General features: G+C 54.5%; 7 protein-coding genes across 7 annotated transcripts; 2 read left to right on the top strand and 5 right to left on the bottom strand.

Annotated features, from left to right (window-relative positions):
- Positions 1-469: 469 nt before the first annotated feature.
- Positions 470-1,380, bottom strand: C8A04DRAFT_11467 (60S ribosomal protein L42; the record flags this gene model as incomplete). Its single annotated transcript, XM_062776986.1, has 3 exons — positions 470-509; positions 1,014-1,078; positions 1,165-1,380. The coding sequence occupies 3 exons, from the start codon at positions 1,378-1,380 to the stop codon at positions 470-472; spliced, it is 321 nt and encodes a 106-aa protein (XP_062637784.1).
- A 634-nt stretch (positions 1,381-2,014) lies between these two features.
- Positions 2,015-3,145, bottom strand: C8A04DRAFT_27869 (uncharacterized protein; the record flags this gene model as incomplete). The annotated part of the gene is made up of 1 exon (XM_062780436.1): positions 2,015-3,145. One exon carries the CDS (start codon positions 3,143-3,145, stop codon positions 2,015-2,017), a length of 1,131 nt encoding a protein of 376 aa, XP_062637783.1.
- A 690-nt stretch (positions 3,146-3,835) lies between these two features.
- On the bottom strand, positions 3,836-4,632 carry C8A04DRAFT_11535 (uncharacterized protein; the record flags this gene model as incomplete). Its single annotated transcript, XM_062777007.1, has 3 exons — positions 3,836-3,971; positions 4,127-4,307; positions 4,386-4,632. The coding sequence occupies 3 exons, from the start codon at positions 4,630-4,632 to the stop codon at positions 3,836-3,838; spliced, it is 564 nt and encodes a 187-aa protein (XP_062637782.1).
- Positions 4,633-5,172: 540 nt separating this feature from the next.
- Positions 5,173-6,806, bottom strand: C8A04DRAFT_11553 (mannan endo-1,4-beta-mannosidase; the record flags this gene model as incomplete). Its single annotated transcript, XM_062777016.1, has 4 exons — positions 5,173-5,232; positions 5,289-5,483; positions 5,556-6,559; positions 6,620-6,806. 4 exons carry the CDS (start codon positions 6,804-6,806, stop codon positions 5,173-5,175), a joined length of 1,446 nt encoding a protein of 481 aa, XP_062637781.1.
- Positions 6,807-11,766: 4,960 nt separating this feature from the next.
- Positions 11,767-13,350, top strand: C8A04DRAFT_11540 (uncharacterized protein; the record flags this gene model as incomplete). The annotated part of the gene is made up of 4 exons (XM_062777010.1): positions 11,767-11,989; positions 12,060-12,127; positions 12,197-12,571; positions 12,649-13,350. The coding sequence occupies 4 exons, from the start codon at positions 11,767-11,769 to the stop codon at positions 13,348-13,350; spliced, it is 1,368 nt and encodes a 455-aa protein (XP_062637780.1).
- Positions 13,351-16,047: 2,697 nt separating this feature from the next.
- On the top strand, positions 16,048-18,129 carry C8A04DRAFT_11502 (uncharacterized protein; the record flags this gene model as incomplete). The annotated part of the gene is made up of 11 exons (XM_062776996.1): positions 16,048-16,184; positions 16,251-16,319; positions 16,378-16,480; positions 16,536-16,603; positions 16,664-16,735; positions 16,794-16,937; positions 17,000-17,051; positions 17,107-17,307; positions 17,361-17,612; positions 17,676-17,763; positions 17,858-18,129. 11 exons carry the CDS (start codon positions 16,048-16,050, stop codon positions 18,127-18,129), a joined length of 1,458 nt encoding a protein of 485 aa, XP_062637779.1.
- Positions 18,130-18,453: 324 nt separating this feature from the next.
- C8A04DRAFT_11552 (uncharacterized protein) lies at positions 18,454-20,696 on the bottom strand (the record flags this gene model as incomplete). Its single annotated transcript, XM_062777015.1, has 3 exons — positions 18,454-18,590; positions 18,756-19,993; positions 20,059-20,696. 3 exons carry the CDS (start codon positions 20,694-20,696, stop codon positions 18,454-18,456), a joined length of 2,013 nt encoding a protein of 670 aa, XP_062637778.1.
- Between the last annotated feature and the right edge of the window lie 1,839 nt (positions 20,697-22,535).

Below are 22,535 nucleotides of genomic sequence, written 5' to 3'. Positions count from 1 at the left end.
GAAGACAGCTCAAGAAATTGGCCGCTCCCGTCATACACCTTTCCCAGCTCATCCTTTCCCCTCACATAAATTCATGGCCGTTCTGCACTCGAGATGTGTTGCAAAAATGGCAGAGGTGGCTTGGCATTCGACATTCGACGGCTACGGGAACCACTATTTCCCTAACAAAAGCCGACCGGGACATGATGACTCGCGGGTATGAAGCACCGGACGCGTGTGGGAGCGAGAAGGATTATTCGTGAATAAAAACGCAGACGAAACGCCCCAAGGATGGTATTGTGCTTGTTGTTTTGCGTCCAGAACCACCCATACCCCATGTCCATGTTCTGCTATGCCCGATTTCCCCCATACCGAGATCAAAATCGCTTTCTCGATCGCCCCCGCATGGTGGGTAGGGCCATGCAAGGCCGGCTTGCGACAAGCCGAAGCCGCGCCCCCGTTACCATCAACTTCCCCGACCACGAGGCGCTTAGAACACAAGGGCAGCACCCTTGGTCTTCTTGTCACCACTATTGGAAAAAAAAGTCAGAATTCGTCCATGTTAAAGCTGTGTCGTGCGAGCCGAGAGAGACTGTGGTGACGAAATGAGCAGTCGAGTTCTGGTGCCGTATTGGCAAATTTCATGCGTCCAATGCCGCCCATTGTTGCCCCGGATTGGCAGAATATCCGAAAACTCGCGGGTTGGATCGTTCGCGGAAATGCGGCAATGCGTTGAGAGCTGGAGCTCATGTGGTCTCGCGGAGATCGCAGGAACCCACGGCACTTCCCCAGCAACATCCGTCCATCCGCAATACCCCGCCTGTCATTCTCTTCCCAAGACACCGGCCCCTCCCCGCATCCCAACTTAATTTCCTGCGTTGAGTTCGAGAAGCTCGGTGGTCTGTAATAGTCGAGGTTCGGGAGGTTGCCATTCGGGAGGTTTGTTGGAAATCGGGCCTCGTGCTCCGGGTATCTCGGCGGTCTCTCTCGGCATGCTTCACTGTTCGTAGACAGGGAGAAGGACAAAAACTTACCCAAGCTCGAAGTGCTTGCAGCGCTTGAGCGGCAGCTGCTTCTTGGTCTTGCATGACGAGCATTCCTGTGCCGACCTAGTTTAGCGACTCGTTGCCCCGCAGGCCCCAGAAAGCTTTCTCTTTCTGTATTGACGAAGAATGTAAAGCTCACCAGACGGAGAACAATCTTCTTGGTGGTCTTCGCCTTCTTGTGGAAGACGGGCTTGGTCTGACCACCGTAACCGGACTGCTTGCGGTCGTAACGGCGTTTACCCTGCGCGAATGATGAAGCCTTGCCGGCTTTGTATTGGGTGACCTTGTGGAGGGTGTGCTTGTTGCACTCGCGCCCCTTGCAGTAGGTCTTCCGGGTCTTGGGTACGTTCACCATTTTGACGGATCGGTCCGGTCGCGATGTGGTGAGGGTGGTGGTCGTTGGTGTCGTCGGTCGGTTAGATCTTCTCGTCTCGTGGGTTTTCGCGATTTTGCAAAATTCCGGCCAGGGCTACCTGCGTGTGTGGGCGCACGGTCGAAAGTTGACCCGTGCCGGCGAATCAAAATAGCTGGACGGTCCATGCGGGCCCGACCCCACCAACGCCCATGCCCCACTCGAGCGCAGGCTTGGCAACACCACTTCCATTCTGAGCCGAAACCGCCAACTCCAAAGTCTCAGGCGCGCCCTGGTTCCCATCTGTTGGCCGTTTAACGTTAGTCATGTTCCCGACTTCGTTTTGGCCGCGCCCATTTCCTGCTCATCATCGTCCGTTAATGCCCCCACAACTTAATATACCCTTTAGCCCTTGACTCGCGGTACATTCAATTGTTTGCCTTGAGCCTTCGGTCATTGTTTTTCCCACCCGAAATCCCTAAAGGTAGGATTTAACATTCAAATAGGCTTAACCATGAAGCGAAGCAGTATCATCGCAACCGGTGTATTTCACCGAGTCTCATTGTTCTGAATCACTAGTCTTAAACATGCAACTCTATGCTTCTACCGCCCTCTCGGAGTAGCTACACCAATTCCTCTACGATTGCTGAGTTGTTTGCTTGGGACGGCCAGTTGCTTCAGGACTGGCCCTCACGGCGGCACCATTGGCCCTCACAGAAGCGCCGTTGGCCCTCACAGCAGTGCCGTTGGTTCCGCCGCCTCGGCGTTGCGCACCATCACCGGCAACAGCTACAGCCCTTCTCTCCTCCGGCCATGGCACCTTTAGCGCCTTCATGGCGTCCTCTAGTAGATCATACCGCGACACACCGGCCAACTGCAGATGCCAGTTGGCCTTGTCCAACCCAGCATTAACATGAAGCAATTCACCAATGGTGACGTTCCCATGCTCCCTCACGTTCTTCTCAAACCCAAACGTCTCCGCCTCCTTCCAGTACTCCGTCGGCGCCGACACGCCCCCGGACACGCCCATCGACCACTTCCACTTCCCTCCGCTCTGATCCGCGCCAGGCATGAGCGACACCACACAAAACACCACCACACCATAGTCCACCGCCCGGCCACCCGGCCCCGACGGGCGCTGCATGAAATTCTCGATGGCGCCCACGATGATGGTGCCGATCCGCTTATCTAACAGCGCCTTGCGGCGCTGTGGATCGGCCTGCAGCGTGCGGATGGCGTTCAGGACGCGGGTGAAAGCGCCGAGCGGGCCGGCCCCGTCGTAAGGCTGCTCGCCGACGCCGGATTTCGCGGGGATCTGGCGGTGGGTGAGCTTGATGTGGGGGGGCTTGATCTTGTGCAGGTGGTCAAGCAGCATCTTGGTTTTGGATTCGTTGCTCGTGGGGATCACGAGGAGGACGTTGTTGGGATTGGGTTGGGGCCCGGGAGCTGCATTGCCGCTGTTGGCCGCGCCGGCGTCCGTAACGCGGGCACGAGGAAGGAAGGGGAAGGAAATCTCGGGAAGGTCATTCTTTGGGACATATGGTCCGCAGATGGCGGTACCATCGGGGGCTGCGAAGGTCTCGGTGATGCTGCGCAGGTATTGAATATCGCGTGGGAGATTAAGGCGGTAGAGTTTGTGGGTAGTGTCCGGCGTGAACTTCGCGGTAGTCGTCTGAGTAGAGGCCACTTGGGGAGTTGTCCTTGTGGCCGCGGGTTTACCCTGTACGGCGGGGGCGTTAACGGTCCGGCGGGGTTGTGGCTGGGACATGGTTGCTACTGTGATTCGGTCGATGTTGCGTATTTTGGTTTGTAGGTTCACGGCTAATTATTCCAAAGATACCAGGTATGTAAACGTTCGCGTTTAATAGTTCAGAGGTTACAAACAATCCCCCACCCGTTTGTCGGCCGGTACACCCCCTTCTTATACCATTATGGTTTCCAACATCATCATTCCTGGGATGGTTACTCAATACTCATCCTAACGACCAACTAACAAAGAAACAAACCGGCGTCTGGACGCAAATGGACACTTGCCGAAGCCCTGCAACAAATCGGCCCCCATCGACCGGTTTGTGACCTATGGCACGGTCGTCGGCAGCATTGCCGGCGGCGGTTCAGGCCCCGGAGACCATGTGGGGGCCAGATGTAGTTGAGGATGCTTTTGGAAACAAAAAAGGTGATAATTCCCCATTCGCTAAGAAACGCAATCAATGCCCGTAAACGGCAAACCCCACTTAAGACCTAGAGGCCTTCGGCTGTGCCTCACGATTCCCTGACGAATCCTTATTCCCTCGGCCGACCCCAAAGAAGCAACGGTGGAGATGGCTTAATGTGTCCTTCTGAAACTTTTGTGGTGCTGTTGGTATTGTTAAGAACCCACCGGCGCCGGTTATCCCCACTTACACTACCAACCAACATCAACAAGAAACCAGGACCTGCGTTTTAACTATCCACCGGGCTACGAGGTGGAAACCTCCACCTTTTCGAGCATAGCACATGCGATGCGCCCACCACTGGCATCGTGGAAGACAATAGATCGGCCGCCGATGTATCCCAGTTGAATCTTGTTGGTGGCCGTGTAGGGGTCGTTGAATCTGGTCATGACGGTTTGGTTAATTAGATCCAATAAGATTCTCTCCCCTTCTTCCTTTCCACGGACAAAAAATCGCCGTGAAGAAGGAACAAGAAAAAATAGAAAGGAAGAGGCAAAAGGGGGAGGTAAAAGTAACTCGTTAAGAATCTGACCCACTCTTTCAAACCCTCCGGCCCGGCTACCGTCCCATACTTGCCCGACAGATCTCCAACCTGACATGTCTGCGGCAGCGCACTATCGCACGGCGGCGAGTCTCCCCGTACATACGAGTCGAGATGGCCGCCCGTATCGGTGCAGTTTCCGCTCTCGGGGACGGGGTGGATGTGGATGTGGTACTCTGTACAAAAAAGGGGGGATTGTTCGTCAGTTAATTAACAGCAGAAATATCGACCAGAATATTTATCATCCGGCATACTGTACGGCCCTCGGTCTACTGCGAGACCGGTCACGTCCACGGTGTAGTTAATGCCGATGGTGCTGGCCACGGCGGTAACAGTCCCCAGGACCGCGGGCAAGTCGAAGCTGGCTACCCAAGTTTCGCCGATGACGGGGTTGTTGCGGACGGGGCGAGCGTCGCCCAGCGCGCCGGTGGTGCTATTGGTTCCCTGGCTCACGGCTAGCATGGCCGGGCAAAGGAAAGTGAGGAGGTATCGGAGCTGCATTGTTATGGGTAAGACTAGAGATGAGAGCGTACCCTTGTGGTCAAGTCAAAGTCTTTCGGGGAAGGGAAAGCATGGGTGAGTGCGGTTGTCTAGGCTTCAAATAACGAGGGAAACACCCTCAACGGGACCTCAACAGCCTGAGCGAAATTCGCGGCCTAGGCTTTCATCAGTTCGAAATTTAATATCGGATTGGGGGTCCGAGGCAAGATATCCGATGCCTGGATACCACCCTTCCCGGGAAAGCTCGTATGTCCCATCCCGTCCAGCCAGCCCCGGGTCTACGGTTAAGTTGATCAAGGGTTCGATACCAAGTAATTACAGAGACGGTTCGGTCCCGAAAAAAGGATTCACGGTGGTGTTACACAACGGGATTCCTGGTATGGTCTACTCGGTATGTACGGCAGTTCAACGGATCCCAAGACGGGATTGTAAAGGTTGCGGCTAATAATATCGCAGCTGATAATAGGATCTTGAAAACCAGAGCCTACTTCTAGGTCTTGGTGAAATATGTACAATGGTATCGTGGAACGGCCTCTGAGCTTACGAGCTACGCCAGCCCTGAATCTCATCCAAAGTGAGGACATATTCACTATCGTAGATCTAGAGCGTGTTAGTCAAATACTCTCCGTCAGGCTCGAAATGAAACAAGAACATACCGTCTGCAAGTTCTCAGGCGAATTCCAGTCGGGGTTCCGAATATAGCTGTCTCCGCCCCAGACGGTGAACCACAGCCATTGGGCCTCGTAGGCTTGGAGGAGATCAGGAAGGGGCGCCGCGCCAACTTCGGCAGCCGCAATCAACTTCTTGTCCTGGCCGAGCTCGATGAGCTGGTTGTACTGCGTCGACATGGGCTGGGGGAGGTTTCTGTTAGTTCCACAATTCTTCTCCGTTCTCAAAACCCCTGGATTAATACCGAGACTTACCCCATTGCCTTGGACGTAGACATCTGCAGTCAGGATATCCACCGTTGCATCACCCGGATACCACTCCTCCAACAAAGAGTTCCACAGCCAGATCAAATTGTTGAGCCCGTGGTACTCGGTCAAGCGCTCATACAAAACGGCATACAGCTTCTTAGCAGGCTCAGCACCCTTAGCCCCCCACCAGAACCAACCACCCTCGGCCTCGTGCAACGGGCGCCAGAGCACCGGCACGCCGGCATCCTGCAGCCGCTTGAGCTGAACGGCAATAGCATCGATATCCCGTATCAACAGCGTGTGGTTAGCGTTGGTAGTCGAGCTAAGCGCGGCCTCAACATCAAAATCCGTGGCGTCCGTGTAGAACCCAGACCACCACTTGTGCTCCTCGGTGTCGTACAGACCCGTCGGCGCGTTCCAGTGCCACAGCACCGACACAATCCCGCCGCGCTCGCTGTGCACGATGGCCTCTTCCACCGACGTGCCCACCGTGCCGCGCTCCACCCGCGAAGGGGAGTAATCCATCAGGTCGACCGACACCACGGCGGGGATCTTGCCCGTCTGCTCGCCCACCCAGTTGGCGTCCGAAAGTTCCTGCTGGCCAGACAGGATCTTGTTGCCGTAGATGGACCGGAGGTAGGCATACAGCGCGGTGGCGTCCGCGTTGGCGGCTGGGTTGACGAGTTCGGCGTTGATCTCGTGCGGCGGGCGAGGGGTTGATGGGGTCAAGGTGATGGAATCGATAAGGTACCATCCCCAATTGTTGACGATGTCGATAGTGTTGGAGCCTTCGCTCAGGAGCAGCTGGCCACCGGAAATGTCCGCCCAGTCATCGCTGGCCGGGAAGTACACCTCGCTGCTTGCGCCGCCGTTGAGGACTACGTACGTGCGTTTCTCGCCGTAGATGGCGGCCACGCGGATGTTGAGGTCGTACAGGCGGGTGGTGGTGCTGTCGACCGTGAAGGTGACCTTGTCGTCGCCTTCGTCGAAGCCAGTCACGTAGCCAGTACCTGAACACTGTAGTTAGTATGGAGTTAAAGGCTCGAACTTCTAGTCCTGAGTCTGCTGACCGGTATACCCGGCTTGTGCCGTGTCAATGGTCGTCCCGCTTAGGGTTCCATCCTCAGCCTCGAATGTGCGAGCCTCGGCGTCGGGGTCTGTTGTGGGAGGGTCCTGTGGGGAGCAGGTCGGGACGCCGCGCACACCTGCAGCCAACGCAACGGCTCCGTAGAGCAAGTACGAAAGCATTCCAGTCATGCTGTCGGGGTGTTAACTAGCCCGTATGATTGGTGTTGTTCACCGTCGACGGCAAAGAAAATGATGGACCTTGTAGACTAAGATCGACGCTCCTGAAGAATATTTGGAGGAGTGGACATCAGTCGGGATTTAAATGATAATTATTCTCCGTCCCACAGTGTCATCGCGGTTTATGAGGTCAGGATGTTTAACATAGTTTAAACGTCAACGGCGCCGAAAATGGCACAACAATACACTCTCAGCAATCTTGGCTGGTGGGGTTTTCCAACATGGGCGGAGGGTCGACTTCCGGGCACGCTATCTGGGCCTCTCAGGGGAACCACCGTCCCCCGAGGCGCGAGGGACGCCCACGATCCCAAACTCTCGGATCTGCGCATTCGTGGAAATTTATTCAAAAGCCTAGCTCTATGCGCTTGGCGCAGCCTAGAGGGCGGACCAGCTCACGAATTCGGACTGGGTGTTTTCTGTTAGTCGGCAGCGCAAAGGAACAAAGGCTCACAGAAAAAAGATCAGATGCAGATGCGGTGTTTGGAGAGTCCGCCTTGGCGACGCAACGTCGGAAGTTTTTGCTATTTTAGAACCTGGCAAGCTCAACGCTGAGATTCACGACATTCGATAGGTGAGCGCGGATGAAGATTTGTCTTGTTCACCGGCTAGGGTGCTTTGATAAGTTCAGTTTTGATTCAACACCGGTTAAGCTTCCAATGAGCAATCCGAATCTAAATGATGCCTCCTAATTAGTCCTTAAAACGAAGCCCTGGGGAGCATCATGTTAGAGAGCATCTAAGAACCTTCCTTATATCAAATGAACTCCTTTAAACTGGGAAGCGGAGCCTCTGCGGAATGTGGGGGTTGTATTGACCATACCCGGACTACTTTTTGGGTTCACTATCCCCTTCAGCTTGTATTTGGGTTGGTATCCGGAGGGACCTAGCGTTGGAAGTCGTCCGCATTGAAACACTCGGCGCCATAATTAGATACTAACCACTTGGACCTGAATATACATTACGGCAGGCTTAGCAGAGGTAAATAGTTAATAATAAACAATGTTCTACCACGGATGCGTTCCAGTCCGTCGGCACATCGGGGGTTTACAAGCTATCTTCAGACTCGTTCCCTAGGGTAGACATGGTGACGAAAGATATACCCTGGCATGTCATCAGCCGGACAATACTTTCGATTTCCTTGGAAGTATTGAGATATGGGCGAGGCACACGCCGGATCGGGGGGGGGGGGGGGGGAACATTAGCTTTAGAGGGGCCACGGTCTACGGACGACGGTATGATTCCTAAAACGTCGCACCTTCATAGCCACATCATTCTTTAGGGCGGTCTGTCTCTGGTTGGCACTCGTAAGGGGGTCGTATTCGTGCCTTGAGCGCTAGTATGTTCTCGTCACGTCGAGACGGTTATGTTGCACTGTTGTGCAACCGCACTTTTAGAGCCCCAACAAGCCACACGCGACTTCGAAACGAGGTCCGTCCGTTACCACGCACGCGATGATACTCGTTTCTTTTCGGGGAAGGGAATTCGATACGCCGAGAGCGCAAACACCATTGATGCATTCCGTGGTCACAATCATGCTCTTAGCCCGCAATCACGCGTTGTGGTAATACTCATAGACTCATACCGCCTTGGGATTTTATGGCCGTCTGAACTAGCACCTTGAAACACATTGTGGATGACTGGAAACCGACGATGGCAGAGGGGCATGGAAGAGCAATAAAACCTCGACGCCACATCGCATGACACGATAACCGCAGAACTGTTCTAGACACTGGCAACATTCGAACGTCCCGACTCCCCGGGTATGCCACTGAGGGTCTCAAAAACTTACGGGGGTCCTGACGGAGATGGTGCGAGCATCTTATGTCAAAGTCGTCATCTACATGCAGGTGTCCGCGATGTACCCGGTTAGTTCCTACATGAACTCTGTCAAGAACAGGGTGGACGTTGACAACAAACCCATGGAGCCGTCGATCCCGACGGCCTGAGCTCTAACCTAAGCCCCTGTTACTCTACCACTCCATTTCGAAGTGAAGCGAGGGCTGGGATAAGGCCAATTGAGACACAACTCTCTAACTCTCCTGGGATTTTGGCGGATTTCTGGCCAAAACTCACCTAACCACACAGAACCCGTGACGGGGGCCGCATCAAGCAGCCAAATCACCTTAGACATGCATCAGGTTTGACGACCACGAGGAGGAGGCCATTCCGAGGTAGGACCCCGCAACAAAACCCCAAGGGATGCGCCGGGTAGCACGAGGTATTCGGCGAGAGAGAACCGTGCGCGCCGTCGACGGCTACTGGAACGCCGGAAAACTTGGACCGGGACGCGGGGATCGCTCAGACCCGCGGGTGTGGCCGGACTTCGGGGCTGGGGAACAGGTCGTCGACTCGCGGGCCGTTCAGGTTCTCCATGTCGCCCGGTCCCATGGCCGTTTCATCAATCAACCCGGGGAACCTAGCTGGTTGAGATGCGTGTCCCGCGTGCGTCTGCGGATTGGGAACGGGACGTGCGCTGGCTGTTACAACCTGCAGGTGAGCTCAAGCTTGCTTCCACCAAACATCCTGAAGACGTAAAGGAAGGAGGATTGGGTGAGAATTGGTGGTCCAGCCGGGCCTGGAAAATCCTCGTTTGTTTTTGCGCCTGCCCGTTTCCCGTCTCAAGCCGCCATGAAATGATTGGAAGAACCGGTTCAAAACTGGGCGGCCCGGCCTCCATCTGAGGTTCGGCTTGATTTCGCTTGGATAATCCGGTTCGCACGGGTATTTCTCACATGAATTGGTGCGCCCCAGCCGCAGCCCTATGCGAGATGTGACCTTCAGAGGAAAAGGGCCAGAGGTTGACGGTTGATGGGTGAACATGATGGCGATCTTCGCAAGCAGGTCGGTATTTTGGAAAAGAAATCGTCCCTTTCGACGAAAACCCTTCGGCGGTCGCCGGCTCCCTCTCAAGAGGTTTCGGGCAGGCCGGCCCGAAAGCCCCTGCGGCGCTGGGCATCCCGAACGCCTCGTTTGCCAGACAAGGGCGAGTGGAATGGGTGGGGTGGGCCGGTCCGTTGGGGTGTGACCCTTTTCGCCAAGTTTCGCCATAAAAGCTTTGTTTTTGTTTACGCTCCTCCTTCCCAGTACTCAGAAACATATCTCATAACCAAGATATCGAAGGGATGGTGAAACGAGTCGAGTGAGTTGGTGTTGTGGATGCCGCGCACGAATAGGCTGCGAGGTGGCATCGACCTTCCAGAACACGCAGGTGGAGTGGAAGTTTCATGCGACGCCTTCACTTCGGATCTGGATGGGGCACCTTCAGCTGGGATTTTTAGCTCCATGATCGCCCATCGCCCGATCTCTCCACATAACGACCACATGCCCTTTCAGGAATGTCTTATTATTTATCAGTTTGCGCTAGAAAAAAAAAGACGTCCAAGGGAAGAATCTTGACTCTCCCTCGCTGCTTCGGTCGTTGGCGCTAAGGTACTTCAGGTTCGTGGAAATGGTGGCGCTTGAAGACTTACGAGTTTTCTTCCTTCTCCTTACTGATGCTCGCCAACTACTACGTCGTTGCAAACCGTGGCTTCCCTCGCACTGACTCTTGTCGCGTATTCGTGTGTGAAGGGGGGCTGTGGGACGAGAAGTTCTCTGAGATCTTGTCTCGTTTCGGCGGGGCAGGCGTGCTCACGAAGGCGAGCCCGAGAAGCCTTGCCCTATCGAGAAGGGCGGTGGGTGTTGGCAGGTGAGCCGTGTGCACAGACAGCGAGCCTTAACGACATCGGGTTAGTGGTGACATTGAAAAACGTTCCCCGCTCAATGGTTGGAAACCGATCTTTTGACACTTCAGAACTTGGCTGGTTCGCTTCTCAAAGAGGTGCTCCTCGCCAGCGCGCAATGACAACCGGGTGATTGAGGAACCATGGAACGCTCGTGGCCAGAACATTTCCCTTCGCGTCGCGACCGCCACCTGTAGCACCCGTCTTCCTCAACGAATCCTCATGTTCTATGTCATTTGGGGGAATCAACAAGATACACAAAATTGAGCCATTTCTGGCGAACAAGGCATCCCCAGGCTGTCTGCCCTGTGGAATATTTCTGGAATTCCCCAGCTCGCGGGGATGGTTTTTCTGGGGGGCTGATCGACGCTAGGGTTTCCGCGGGTGGTTAGCTGACCCTGCCGATCAAGGACCAGGATGGGAGGAGCGGAACAGACAACAATTCGGGTCTGGTGTTGAACCCACCAAGACCACCTTTTTTAGCCCCCTGCGATGCTTGGGACGGGACGAGTGGGTGAGCATCGGCCTCCCGGGTAAAGCAATGGCGCGAAGCGCTGCTGCAGGTCCTGACTTCTGGGGTAAGGCTTCCCCACGATGTCCTGCTGTTCGCAGGGATTGGGGGGTTTGACCGGCGACCGCGAAGGCGAAAAGAACCCATGAGGACCTGGAATCAGGCACTTCGGGACTTTTCTCCTGGAAGAGCCCCCATGGCTTTAGTCCAGTCGTCGTTCGATCTCTCGTTCCTGCATCGAAACTTCGGTATTAGTATTAGTATGGCATGGTATCGTCCGTGGAACGCAGCCCGGGCGGACGCAACCACACCACACCACCACTTCGTGCTCTCGCCTTCTTGTGTGTAACAAAGGCACCAACTGCCCTACTCACACCTTAACTCGTTGACGTCTCCGACCCTTGGACCGGGTGAAAGGGTCCGTGATCAACTGTATCATCTTCTCAACCCCGCTTCCCTCGATTATCGACGACAGCTCGACCGGACTTCGATATATCATGGTCTCACGCCCCCGACAATAAGCCTTTATCGTCCGTGGGCGTACTTGTTCACCAGCCAACCAGCCCTGGATCCGGAGCATTTTCTCGTAGCCCACTGTGCCCCTCCCAGATCGAAGACGATATCGCGAAATATCAGGAAGCCCGCCGCTGAAACCCACACACACTTCCCCCGTCTTCAAGATGTCGGGAGCCGGACCCCCACAACCTCTGGACCCCGCCGCCTACGAGGACCGGTCCGGAGTTCCAATCGCCGTCGTCACTGTCACGCTTAGTATTGCTACACTCTGCGTATGCCTTCGATCCTATGCCCGCGCGTATCTCATCCGCCAGTTTGGGCCGGATGACTGGGCCGCCGTCGCAGCCCTAGTGTTTGCCATGGGGAGTGGTATTATGGTGGCGTCGAGTACGTCCATCCCTATGTGTCCTTTAGCGTGAGAAAGGAGGTGACGAAACTTACTAACAGCCTTTTCTAGACACACGAAATGGCCACGGGAAACACATGGCTGTCGTTGACCCTGCGTTGCTGGGACCTTACATGCGGGTGAGTTCATGCGTGTAATTCCCAGCCATCTGCTTGGTTCGGGCCGTATTTGACTAAAACCTCTTGTAGACCTTCTACATCTCGATTGTGCTGTACAACGCGTCGTTGACAGCCATAAAAACCACCTTCCTACTCCAATATTACCGCATTCTAGGGACAGGCGTCATACGGACAATCATCATTGTCGCCTTTTTTCTCATCGGCCTTTGGTCGGTTTCGCAGCTTCTTGTTGTCGTCTTTACCTGCTCGCCGATCCCCAAATTCTGGACTCCAGATATGGAGGGGACATGCATCCCCAACCTACCGTTCTGGTACATCAATGCAGCGGGCAATATTGTCACGGATGTGGCCGTTTTCCTGCTACCGCTCCCGGCGTTGAGCCGTCTTAATCTTCGCAGGGGCCAAAAACTTGGTCTGCTGGGCGTCTTTTCGCTCGGGTTCTTCGTAGGTGTCCCCCTCTTTCCTCAGAGAGGCATGTCCGGTGGGAGGTCCCTAACAGTTTTCTCTTCTCCTTTTTCTAGACCTGTGCCATCTCCGTCATCCGCATCCAATATCTCAAGCTCAGCCCCGATGTGACTTGGGACAACGTCGCCTCCTCCTGCTGGTCCATCGGCGAGCTCTGCTCGGGCATCACCTGCGCCTGCCTGCCCACCCTCCGCCCGCTCATTACGCGCTGCCTACCAGGGCTACGCTCTCAAAGCGAACAGAGCGGCGGCAACCAATATGGCAGCACCCCCTACAGCAGCGACAAACGCTCCGGCCGGCGCCGCCGTGGTCGTCACAACCAGAGCGAGCTGTCCACCACGCTTCAGACCATCGGCTCGGCGGGTACCAGTCGATTCAAGAAGCGCAGCACCGACGAGGAAGAGGCCGCCAGCAGCCGCGGCATTATCTACCCGGAGGACGTCGAGCTGCAAAGTGACGACCGCTCCGACAAGGGCATCCGCTCGAACGCCGTCGAGGACGCCTACCACGACCCGTACGGCCACGGCGGCCATCCCATACAACAAAACATCGCCCCAAATGAGTCGCATAGCACGTATGCGCGTACTATGGACAAGCTCAAGCTTGGGCTCAAGTCTACCGTGCAGACGGAGATTCGAGTTGGGTCGGCAGGCGGCGGTCGGCCAGGGGAAGAGACACCATGGTCGGCGGCGGATCGCGGGATCGAGGTGAAAAGGGATTTCGTGCTGACGTCGAGTGCGCAGCGTCGGATACCTTAAATATATCCATGAGAGTTAATGCTATATTTTTGTTGATGTTATTGCTGCGTTGTTGTTTCCCGGGCCATCTTGTCCTCCATGCCATGCTGTGTACGTTTATGTCGTCAGTTCGGAGGACCGTCTGTCGTGATGGTACGTGTCTTGTATGAATAACTGCCGGGTCCAGGATAGTTCTTGATACCTATCCGTACACTCCGGATCTCGATGGTGTCGGCGTCGACGGGGGAATATCATGATCAGGACATCGCAAAGTGACGATCTGGGCGGTTGGGGTTGCTCTCATCGTGGACATTCAATGAATGGTATCGGGCGATGAGAAGCCGGGTTCTCAGCACCAGACCATAGACCTACACGAGAATGAAGCACCAGGGCCCGAAGCGATATAAGAATCTCCTGGCCGGGGTAGTGGGGCAAAGATGCCGCCGAGTTCATTCCGGGCCGGGTAAGTTCCGGTGCTGTGCCCGTGGGCTGCGGCAGCCCACTCGGCAGTTGAAAACGCCAGTCAAGGCCAGCAAATTTGTCATGGGTAACACAAGGGTCCGGCAGTCTCCGTTTTCATCTTCATTTGATGGCTGCACACGCGCTGTGGCTTCATGTCGGCAGTTGAGAGTCTCCTATAGATTGCACTCAGGAGCCAGGGCATGAGCCTTAGGGGTGTGCAAATGGGCGGACCGGGCAACAACCCGGATATTGTTTTTGTGTGAGTACCAAACAAGAGACGGCGGCCTCCTAAGCTTTCAATAAAGGGAGGAGGATTATGTCCGCGTAGGAGCTAACTGCTTGTCAACATTGTGGCCCAATCCTCATCCTCGGGACCAATCTGCACAATGTGCGCGTCAGCTGCGTAGAGTCCGTCTAGATGGTAATAATTAAAATGGTTTTTCCTGCCGGGCCGCCGTCTTACACTTGGGTGCCAGTGCCGACCCGCCCTAATCTGCTCAGGGGGGGAATGGTGCAACGTTTTCTCGGCGACGGTTTAAGATCACGTTGAGTAGAAACAAGGGTTGTTGCTTGTTGTACGGCTGAATATCCTACTACGTTGGAGGCCCCCAACATCACGACCCTTGGACGCACGCTCGGTATTTTGGTTCACCTGCGATTAAGGTCTCTCGAAAAATATCCGAGGTTTCACCTCGTATTGGTTTTCGTCCCATATTGGTGATTCCCGAACTGTATTTGCTTGTCGCAGCGTAAAGATAGGTAATTACAATGAAGGCCTTCCGGAAATGATTCTCCTTGGAATCCAAAATCTCCGGGGTTCTCCCACGCCGGTCTTGATACAGCCGTGACCCGTAAGCCACCGTGTAAGTGTGTAATAATTGTATGAGATCTTAAATCAACACAGTTCAGGTCAACATAGTTACCGGCCTCTGCTGAGTCCTTTTGCTGACCCATTTGGAGACTTTGTTGTGGCTCTTGAGTCTTGAGAAATCGCAACCACTAATTAACGGTCGCTCCTGCATCTTCCACGCTTGCACTTTCCTGCCCAAGAGAGAAGGGCTGAAATCGCCTGACGATACACAGCTTCTCGAATCGGATTTTAGTTAAAACCCCGCGAGACAACTAGAAAGCGGCTGCTGCTGCTGTGGCGGGGGTTGCGTCCGGGGCCAGTGAATTACCTGATCTATCCGGACCATCATTTCTAATTATGTCAAGGAACGCGGGGGACAAGCGACCAGCATTTGCTTGTTAACCACGGTCTTACCTAAGTAGCTGGCGCTCTGCGAGAAACTGCAACATTTTTACGAGTACGCGATGGCTCCGGGCCCGGAGCCGGCCAACGTTTGCGCCAAGTCGCGGCTCTTGGCTCGGGAATCTAGAACAATTGCCATGTGCGTCCGGAACGGCTCCGGGATCCAACCGGAAGATAACGTGGGGTTGGAGCGACTGGTTTATTGAAAATAGCCATGTCGCAATCAGGATCCCGATTGCATCAGGTGGAACATGAGCTGTGGTTGGCCACGATTTTAGAGGAATAGCTAGGTAGTCTCGCATTCGGTCTCACTGCATCTTAAACGGTTTGATGACTTCTAAATTTTGGATAATTCATTAAGGGGTTCAAAATTCTCACAAAAATACCGTAGACTCCCCGAACCATTGCGTATCAAACAGAGCCCATTAAATGCTGTTCAGAAGCCCAGAATCCCGGTGAACCACCGCCTTGTTCTCAGAATATCAACAAATTTGAAATGAGGAGAGAAAGCGCTACTGGTTTTGGTATCCCGTTTTTTTATGAAGGAGCGCCGTTGCGGAGGACCCGATGGCGTGCCCACCCATGCCGATGACACCAACAACCACCACCACACAACCGTTCCCAGCTAACAGACGGACTCGGCGGGGTCGCTCGACCATCTTCCCGTTATCATTGGTCTAATAGATGCCGCGATTCAAGCATGCCGGGACGTGGAGGCGACATTTCGCCGGCATCCCACGCCGCGTCCCACGTTGGAGAGGACCGGAAACAATAGATGGGTGGGGGCTCCGGCAAACGAGGGCTTGCGAGTCCGGATTGTGGGCGGCGATGGATCCCGTATCTGGATGATTCCCGCTAGGTGTTGTGGAAACTGTTGGTCTGGGCTAGCGTTATGTTTACTTAAGATACTCTCGTTCGTCCGCATTAGCTAGACTCGGGACTCCTGAGAGCTTTTGACAGTGAGACTCAACGAGCCTCCCATCACAAATCGACCTTCTCCGGAAATGTCTGTCAACCAAGAAGCGAAGGGGTTGGACGAGAAGAGAGGGGTCGAGTTCTCCGATGGCCGTCTTAGCCGGAGTGAGGATGAAGGCCAGGAATTGACGTGGACCGAAGAAGAGGAGAAGGTATTGGTTAGAAGGTGGGTTCACTTCCGCTGCTCACTTACAGATCGCAGTGCCGGGTTCTAACACACTGACGGTATCAGGCTCGACTTTTTGATCATGCCTCTGCTGATCCTTGGATTCTTCGCCTTGCAAATTGATCGAGGCAACATGTATGTCCTCCGACTCAAAGCACCCCCGGCCAAGGAGTCAAACTGATCAGACCACTAGCGGCAATGCCCTCACAGATTTCTTTCTGCGGGACGTAGGCATCACGCAGTTCCAATTCAACGTCGGCCAGCAACTGCTGTCTGCCGGCATTGTGCTTTTGGAAGTGAGTTTCCCATGCTTGTTCGTTTGAAGTGACCGGGAGATATTTACCTATGTAGATTCCAAGCAACATCATCCTTTACAGGCTCGGCCCGACGGTGTGGATTGGCGGGCAAATTCTGGCATGGTGAGTTCCTTACCGCGCATCTGGCTGTTGGTCATGGATTCTCACTAAGAGTCAACATAGGGGCCTCGTAGCTACCCTCCAAGCCTTCCAGAAAGGACTCGGTTCATATCTCGCCACAAGGTTGCTCCTTGGGTATGCATCTCTCATAATTTTGTTTAAATAGGTTGCTATCCACTGACCATTAGCAAAGGCTGTGCGAGGCGGGCTTTATTCCCGCTGGGCTGTTCACCATGACCCGTTGGTACAAGCGCGATGAAAGCACCTCAAGGTTTTCAATCTATTTCCTGGGCAACCTGCTATCTGCCGCTTGCTCGGGGCTCATAGCGTACGGGATGTAAGTCTCACTCAATCCCCCCAATCCATAACCCCTCTATCCAGGCTTCTAACACGCGACAGCTTGCACATGCGGGGCATCGGCGGCCTTGCGGGTTGGCAGTGGTTGTTCCTGGTAAATTCACTACCGGTAGATATAAGTGTTATCAACTGTTGCTGACAGGTCGAAGCTCGAGGGCATTTTCACCGTGTTGGTAGGAATCTTGTTCATCTGCCTCTTCCCAATCTCGGCCGCCAACCCCGTTTCTCTCATTGGCCTCCGATACTTCAACGAGCGCGAATCCCAAATCCTGCAACAGCGAGTTCTTCGAGATGACCCGAGCAAGGTCCAAGCCCGTCAGAACATCAGTCTGGAGGAGGTTAAGACGACGGTTTGTTTGCCCCTAACCCCCCTTTTTTTCTCCGAATCTAACCACCCACACAGTTCACAAACTGGCGCCTTATCCCCCACCTACTCATGACCATAGTGGCTCTAGCACCTGCTTCCACCATGGGCTCCTATGCCCCAACGCTCGTGATCTCGATGGGGTACGAACGACTGCAGTCGAACGCTATGGCATCCATTGGGGCTTGGATTCAACTCGTCATGAATGTTTTGTGGGGTGTCATTGCGGAGAAGACGCGTCGCAGGGGCCTGATGGTGTTCCTGGGGATTTTGATTCTTTGGGGGACGTCGGTGAGTTTCTTACAAATTCAGGTCTCAGACGGAGTGAATTACTGACACGGTTGAAATAATTAGCTTGGAAACCGTCTGCTAGTAGATTCCACCAACTATCCACTGAAATTCGGCGTACTTACAGCTAGTCTTAGCTTCCAGGTTCCATTCCGTAAGCATTCCCCCACCAAACCTGTTCCTATCTCACACGTCACGGTACTGAAAAATCAGTTTCATCACACTAACACATTACAAACCTGGCACAGACGCTGTAAATGGCTCCTGGCTCTCCCTCAACTGCAAGACAGCAGGTGAACGATCCATCACCATGGCCATGTTGATCATGTGCGCCAACATCGCCGGCATCGTGGGCAGTCAGTTGTTCCAGGCGCAGGACGCACCGTTGTACCGGACAGGCTTTACGGTAATTGTGGCCTTTCTTTCGGCGGCGGTGGTCCTGGCCACGCTTGCCAACTTGCAGTATTGGCTGCTCAACAAATTCCAGAAGAGGGTCGGCAAGGATCGGTATCAGTACTAGACGTGTTAGACAAAAGGAGACGGTGGGGCGGGGGCTTGGAGTTCGGATTTAAGTTCCATGGTGAACTTAATGATAATCATTTAGAAGACTTATTTGAGGTCGATGGTACAGTCTTGCCGAGTTCCTAGAAACGGCCACCTCAGGATATCGCAGACCTAAATCCCGTTAACTCCACGGCCAAAAATAACTAACGCCTCCTCCCTACCCCAAGACATCGGAACATTTTCCCAAATACATTCAGATAAGAATCCCAATCACAAGACACTATGCAATCTCACAAGAATGAGCCAAATCCGCCAAACAATCCCAAGAACAAGACACTAACTAAGCAATCCCACAATAATAATCCAAATCCGCAAACAACTGATTGTAATCATCCGTGGACCCCGTCACAAAATCTGTCCAGATCCCATCCAAGCTAAACGGGGAGCAGGAATTATCCATGATCAGAGGTCCAGGTCCTGCGCTGGGCCCAGATGTCGCCGCTAGAAAAGCGGCCATTCCGTCCTGCCCACCGCCTACCGGATTCGTTAGGAATGCTAGTGAAGGGGTTGGCGCTGCGGGCATGGCTGGCAAGGGAAATAAGACGCCGGGGGGCTGGCTCTGGGCTGGAGCCGGGGGCGGACTTTGCCAGGGGATTGCGTCTGGGCGTGGGAGCGCGGGGATGGTTGGGTTGGGGAGCGGCATTGTGGCTGGTGGTAGGGTGGTATTGATCTGTGCGGCGCTGTGAACAATGTATTGTTGCTGTTGTTGCTGAGCTGCGTGTGTCTGCTGCTGCTGCTGCTGCTGCTGCTGTGGTTGCTCTTGTTGTTGTCCCTGGTGGTGCATCTGTTGCCCGGCGATGGCACTCCCATTGAAGGGGGTAACACTATGACTATTCCTTGACATATCGCCGGAGGCACCTCCGTCACCACCATCATCACCATCCCCACCCCGATGGCGAAACCCTACCACAGTGGCACCACCTTGGTGCTTAGCGTGATGGCGTTTCAGGAGGGTGACTAGATTCCGCAGCAAATCAGCGGCGGCTGGGGAACCGGCACCTAAGTCACTAAGAACACGTCCAGCATGAGCTAGCAATTCAGACACGGCGGCTCGACTCTGAGCATCATCCGTTTCGGTTCTGGCTCCAGTGACTTGACCCTGCGACCGACGGCGTTGGCCGTCGCTCGTGGTATTTACTGGGGATGCGTGGTGTGGTGATCGAGGGGTTGAACTGGCGTAGATGGCGAGTACGGTACAGGCTGTGGATAGATGGTTGATGACAAGACCGAGGCGATGGGCAGATAGAGTTTTTGTTGTAGGGGCCGATCCAGTCGAATCAACACTAGACGGATGCAACTGGATGACATCGAGGCCCAGAGATACTACAGCACGGGTAGTCTTGAGACATATTGCGCGGGACCGCTGCTGACTGGGGGTGTAGTGACTCTGTTGAAGCAAGAGGAATGGCCGATGCAGGCGAGCTCGGCGGGTGAGGAGGCCTAACTGGACGACCAGGCGCTGCAGCTCAACGGGACCGAATCGGTTGCTTTGAGGCGGTTCCTGGCCCTGGAAATAAGGGGGCAGGTTTGCCAGGCCCTCTTCAAATAGCTCGTCCAGTGCGAGAACTTGGTCGCAGTCGGTAATGTCCGTGTCGGGGCCCCCGGGGTAGCTTGCATCTAGTACTTCTCTGATGATCTCTGCGATGCGAGTTCGTTGAATAAAGCAGGACAACTGGGTAAATTTGTTGGGCTCGGTGCTGGCAAATTTGTCCACCGAGCTCATTTCATTGTCGTTGATGTTTCTCGGGTAACTGACGTTCATGTGCCGGGTCTGGACGGAATACGTGCCCTCGTTAGGGCCTCCCATAAACCCAAGAAGCCTGAAGGCGATTGGTTAGCGAGACCTGGCAAGGACAAACAAACGGCTGGGAAGGCGTCTACATACCAGTCTGTCCCAGCGATATACCACCATATTCTACGTTTAAGCTCACGGGTAACTTCATCTTCATTTCGGGCGGACCTGGGGCTATCCACGAGATGAAAAAGAAGCTCACGAGCGGCGGTCAGACTACGGTTGTGGAGGATCCGGAAGCGGGAAGAACAGCCCTCAACGTTATGGATCATGTAGGTCATGACCGCCCAGGCCTGCGCAGACTCCATGGCCACGGCGTTAGTTTCTTTGGTCGCATTGGCGAGTATATCGAACGCCCAATCCCGCCAAAACTCGGATGCCTCGGAGGCTTCTTCGGCCGAGGTAAAGTAACTGTGGAATCCAACATCGGGCTGCCAAAAGTAGGCGCTGAGCGCGCTTAGCGTGAGAATGAGAGCGGCGATATAATGTGGAAGCTTTTCTTCGCCGCGTGAAATGTCGTCATAAAACCTCGTGATGAGACCCCGGGTTGTTGCCCCATGGATGACTGGGAGGAGGGGATACACTTGCTCCATGTAGTCCTCGAGCAAAGCCAGAGCCTGGGCCTTGGGCATCATCCAGATACGGTCACGATATTCCTTAAAGCGCTTGTGGAATCCAGATCGGTCGGTGGTTACTTCGAATTTCAGCTTTCCCAATCTCCCGAGAGACATAGTAGCCGTAGTAGCCGTTGGTGATGATGAGTGGTGTTCGCCACCCGGAAGTGATGACAGCGAAGCGTTGGCAATACTCCTCGGAGAGTCGTGATCACGAAGAGTCCCTGACTCCCTGTGGCTACTCTCAAACACAATCTCCTCAAGGACTCGGAGCCTCTTTAGGATCTCATCTGTCGAGGACGCATCGGTACTGGTGAGGTTAGCATCGCCCAGGACCCACAACCGTCAAAGCAACAGAGAAGCAGGCGGGCAGGCCAAGAAGGAATACGGCAAAGTGGCAACCAAAAAGAGTGAGGAGAGCGCGCAACACAAGTTTCAACCACTTAGATTCACTCCATAGCAAGCCTGCAAAAGAGCAAACACTACCAACCTGGTATCAATAGCGGTTCTTATGGTACCGCTGAGAGGTCCCAACAGCCCCTGCTGGCCCTCGCAAGGCAGGCCTCGTGTGACACAGCTGGAGCATGGTTGGCCACGGTCGCACTTGAGTTTCCGCTTGCGGCATGAGTCGCACGATGTCTGAGGTTGGCGTCGTCCATGGCTCTGGACTCCCTGGGCGGCATGCTGCCCGTTGTGAATGTGCACGAGCTGCGAGGCGGGAATTGAATGTCGTGGTGGTACAGACTCGAGCGTGGGCTCGTGAGCAGGATCAACGGCTTTCCGCTTCATGGCGGAGATGCATTCAAAGACATTGATATGAACAACAAGGGAATGAAGTATGGGGACCGCGGACGATCCGTGGAGGCTGCCTGTTGAAAAGGAGTGGAGGATGTTTGGTTGGAGACGCGCGATGGCCGACGCTGCCGCGGATGATCCATGGAGAACCGTGGCCGATTGCCATAACAATATCTAACCCTAACCCTAGCGCCAACAAGGGAAGGCCCCACAGGCGTGACCCCTACCAACGCGACCCCACGACCAGCACAAGAACTCTCGACTTTCCATCGAACGACTTATCGGCGCTCTGTCTTTTTTTCCCTTCTCCCCTCCTTAATGTTTGATAACTAACTCTTCACGTTCGGAGTACTCTACACCCGGAATACGCCTCTTGTTTCTGTATTGTTTCTATTCCCGCCTCGAACCAGCAGCGTTCAGACTCGACCAAGCCTTGCGAGTCCCAACTTGAGCAAAATCGCTTGACTTTGGAACTTTGGTTTCCCTTCTTCTCCCCTCCCCCTAATGAACTTGCTTTCTTCCCTCTTCGCCATTTTTCGCCCCCGGTTTTCTCTGTCTCAGAAATTCTGGCCTGCCAATTCCCCACCAAGTTTTTTTCCCCGAGATTGTTCGCTGGTTTCAAGTTCGCGCTCACCCAATTGCCAGCTTCGCATTTCTCAACGGAAGCAGCGCCAACGCACCCCCAACTTTACACAGGGATCGGCTATGGCCTGAGACATCGGAACAGGGGGTTCGGGCAGGCTAACTCGGTTATTTTTGTCACTTCCGCCTGTCACGAGCTTCCATTGAGGTTTCGGGCAGTCCAGCAATCCTCAGCAAGGGACCTCAGCAAAATCTGTCTCGGATGACTGTCCCAAGAGCAAATCGAGAGAGGACGGGCCGAAGAGATGATGGGATGAGACGGGATGTGAAGGCCGCCAAGCAGCTGCAAGGTCCAAACTTTCCAGGGACTCAAGCCAGCAGCCGCTATTCTCGAACTTTCTTCCCCACAAACTCTGCCATATGGCCCGGGAGGGGTTCAATTGCGCTGGGTTCAAGATCAGGCCCCTTTCCGACATCTGTTTTGGGCCAGGGCCAGGGTATGCGACGAGCGACTACCGCGTTAACCGCTAGGTGGCCCGGCCCGAGCTTTACCGCTCCTGCTGCTGCGGCTGCTGTTGC

This window comes from Dichotomopilus funicola (assembly GCF_033296635.1).
Source record: "Dichotomopilus funicola strain CBS 141.50 unplaced genomic scaffold C8A04scaffold_24, whole genome shotgun sequence".
Lineage (NCBI taxonomy): Eukaryota > Fungi > Ascomycota > Sordariomycetes > Sordariales > Chaetomiaceae > Dichotomopilus > Dichotomopilus funicola.
This window is presented reverse-complemented; position numbering and strand designations above follow the sequence as displayed.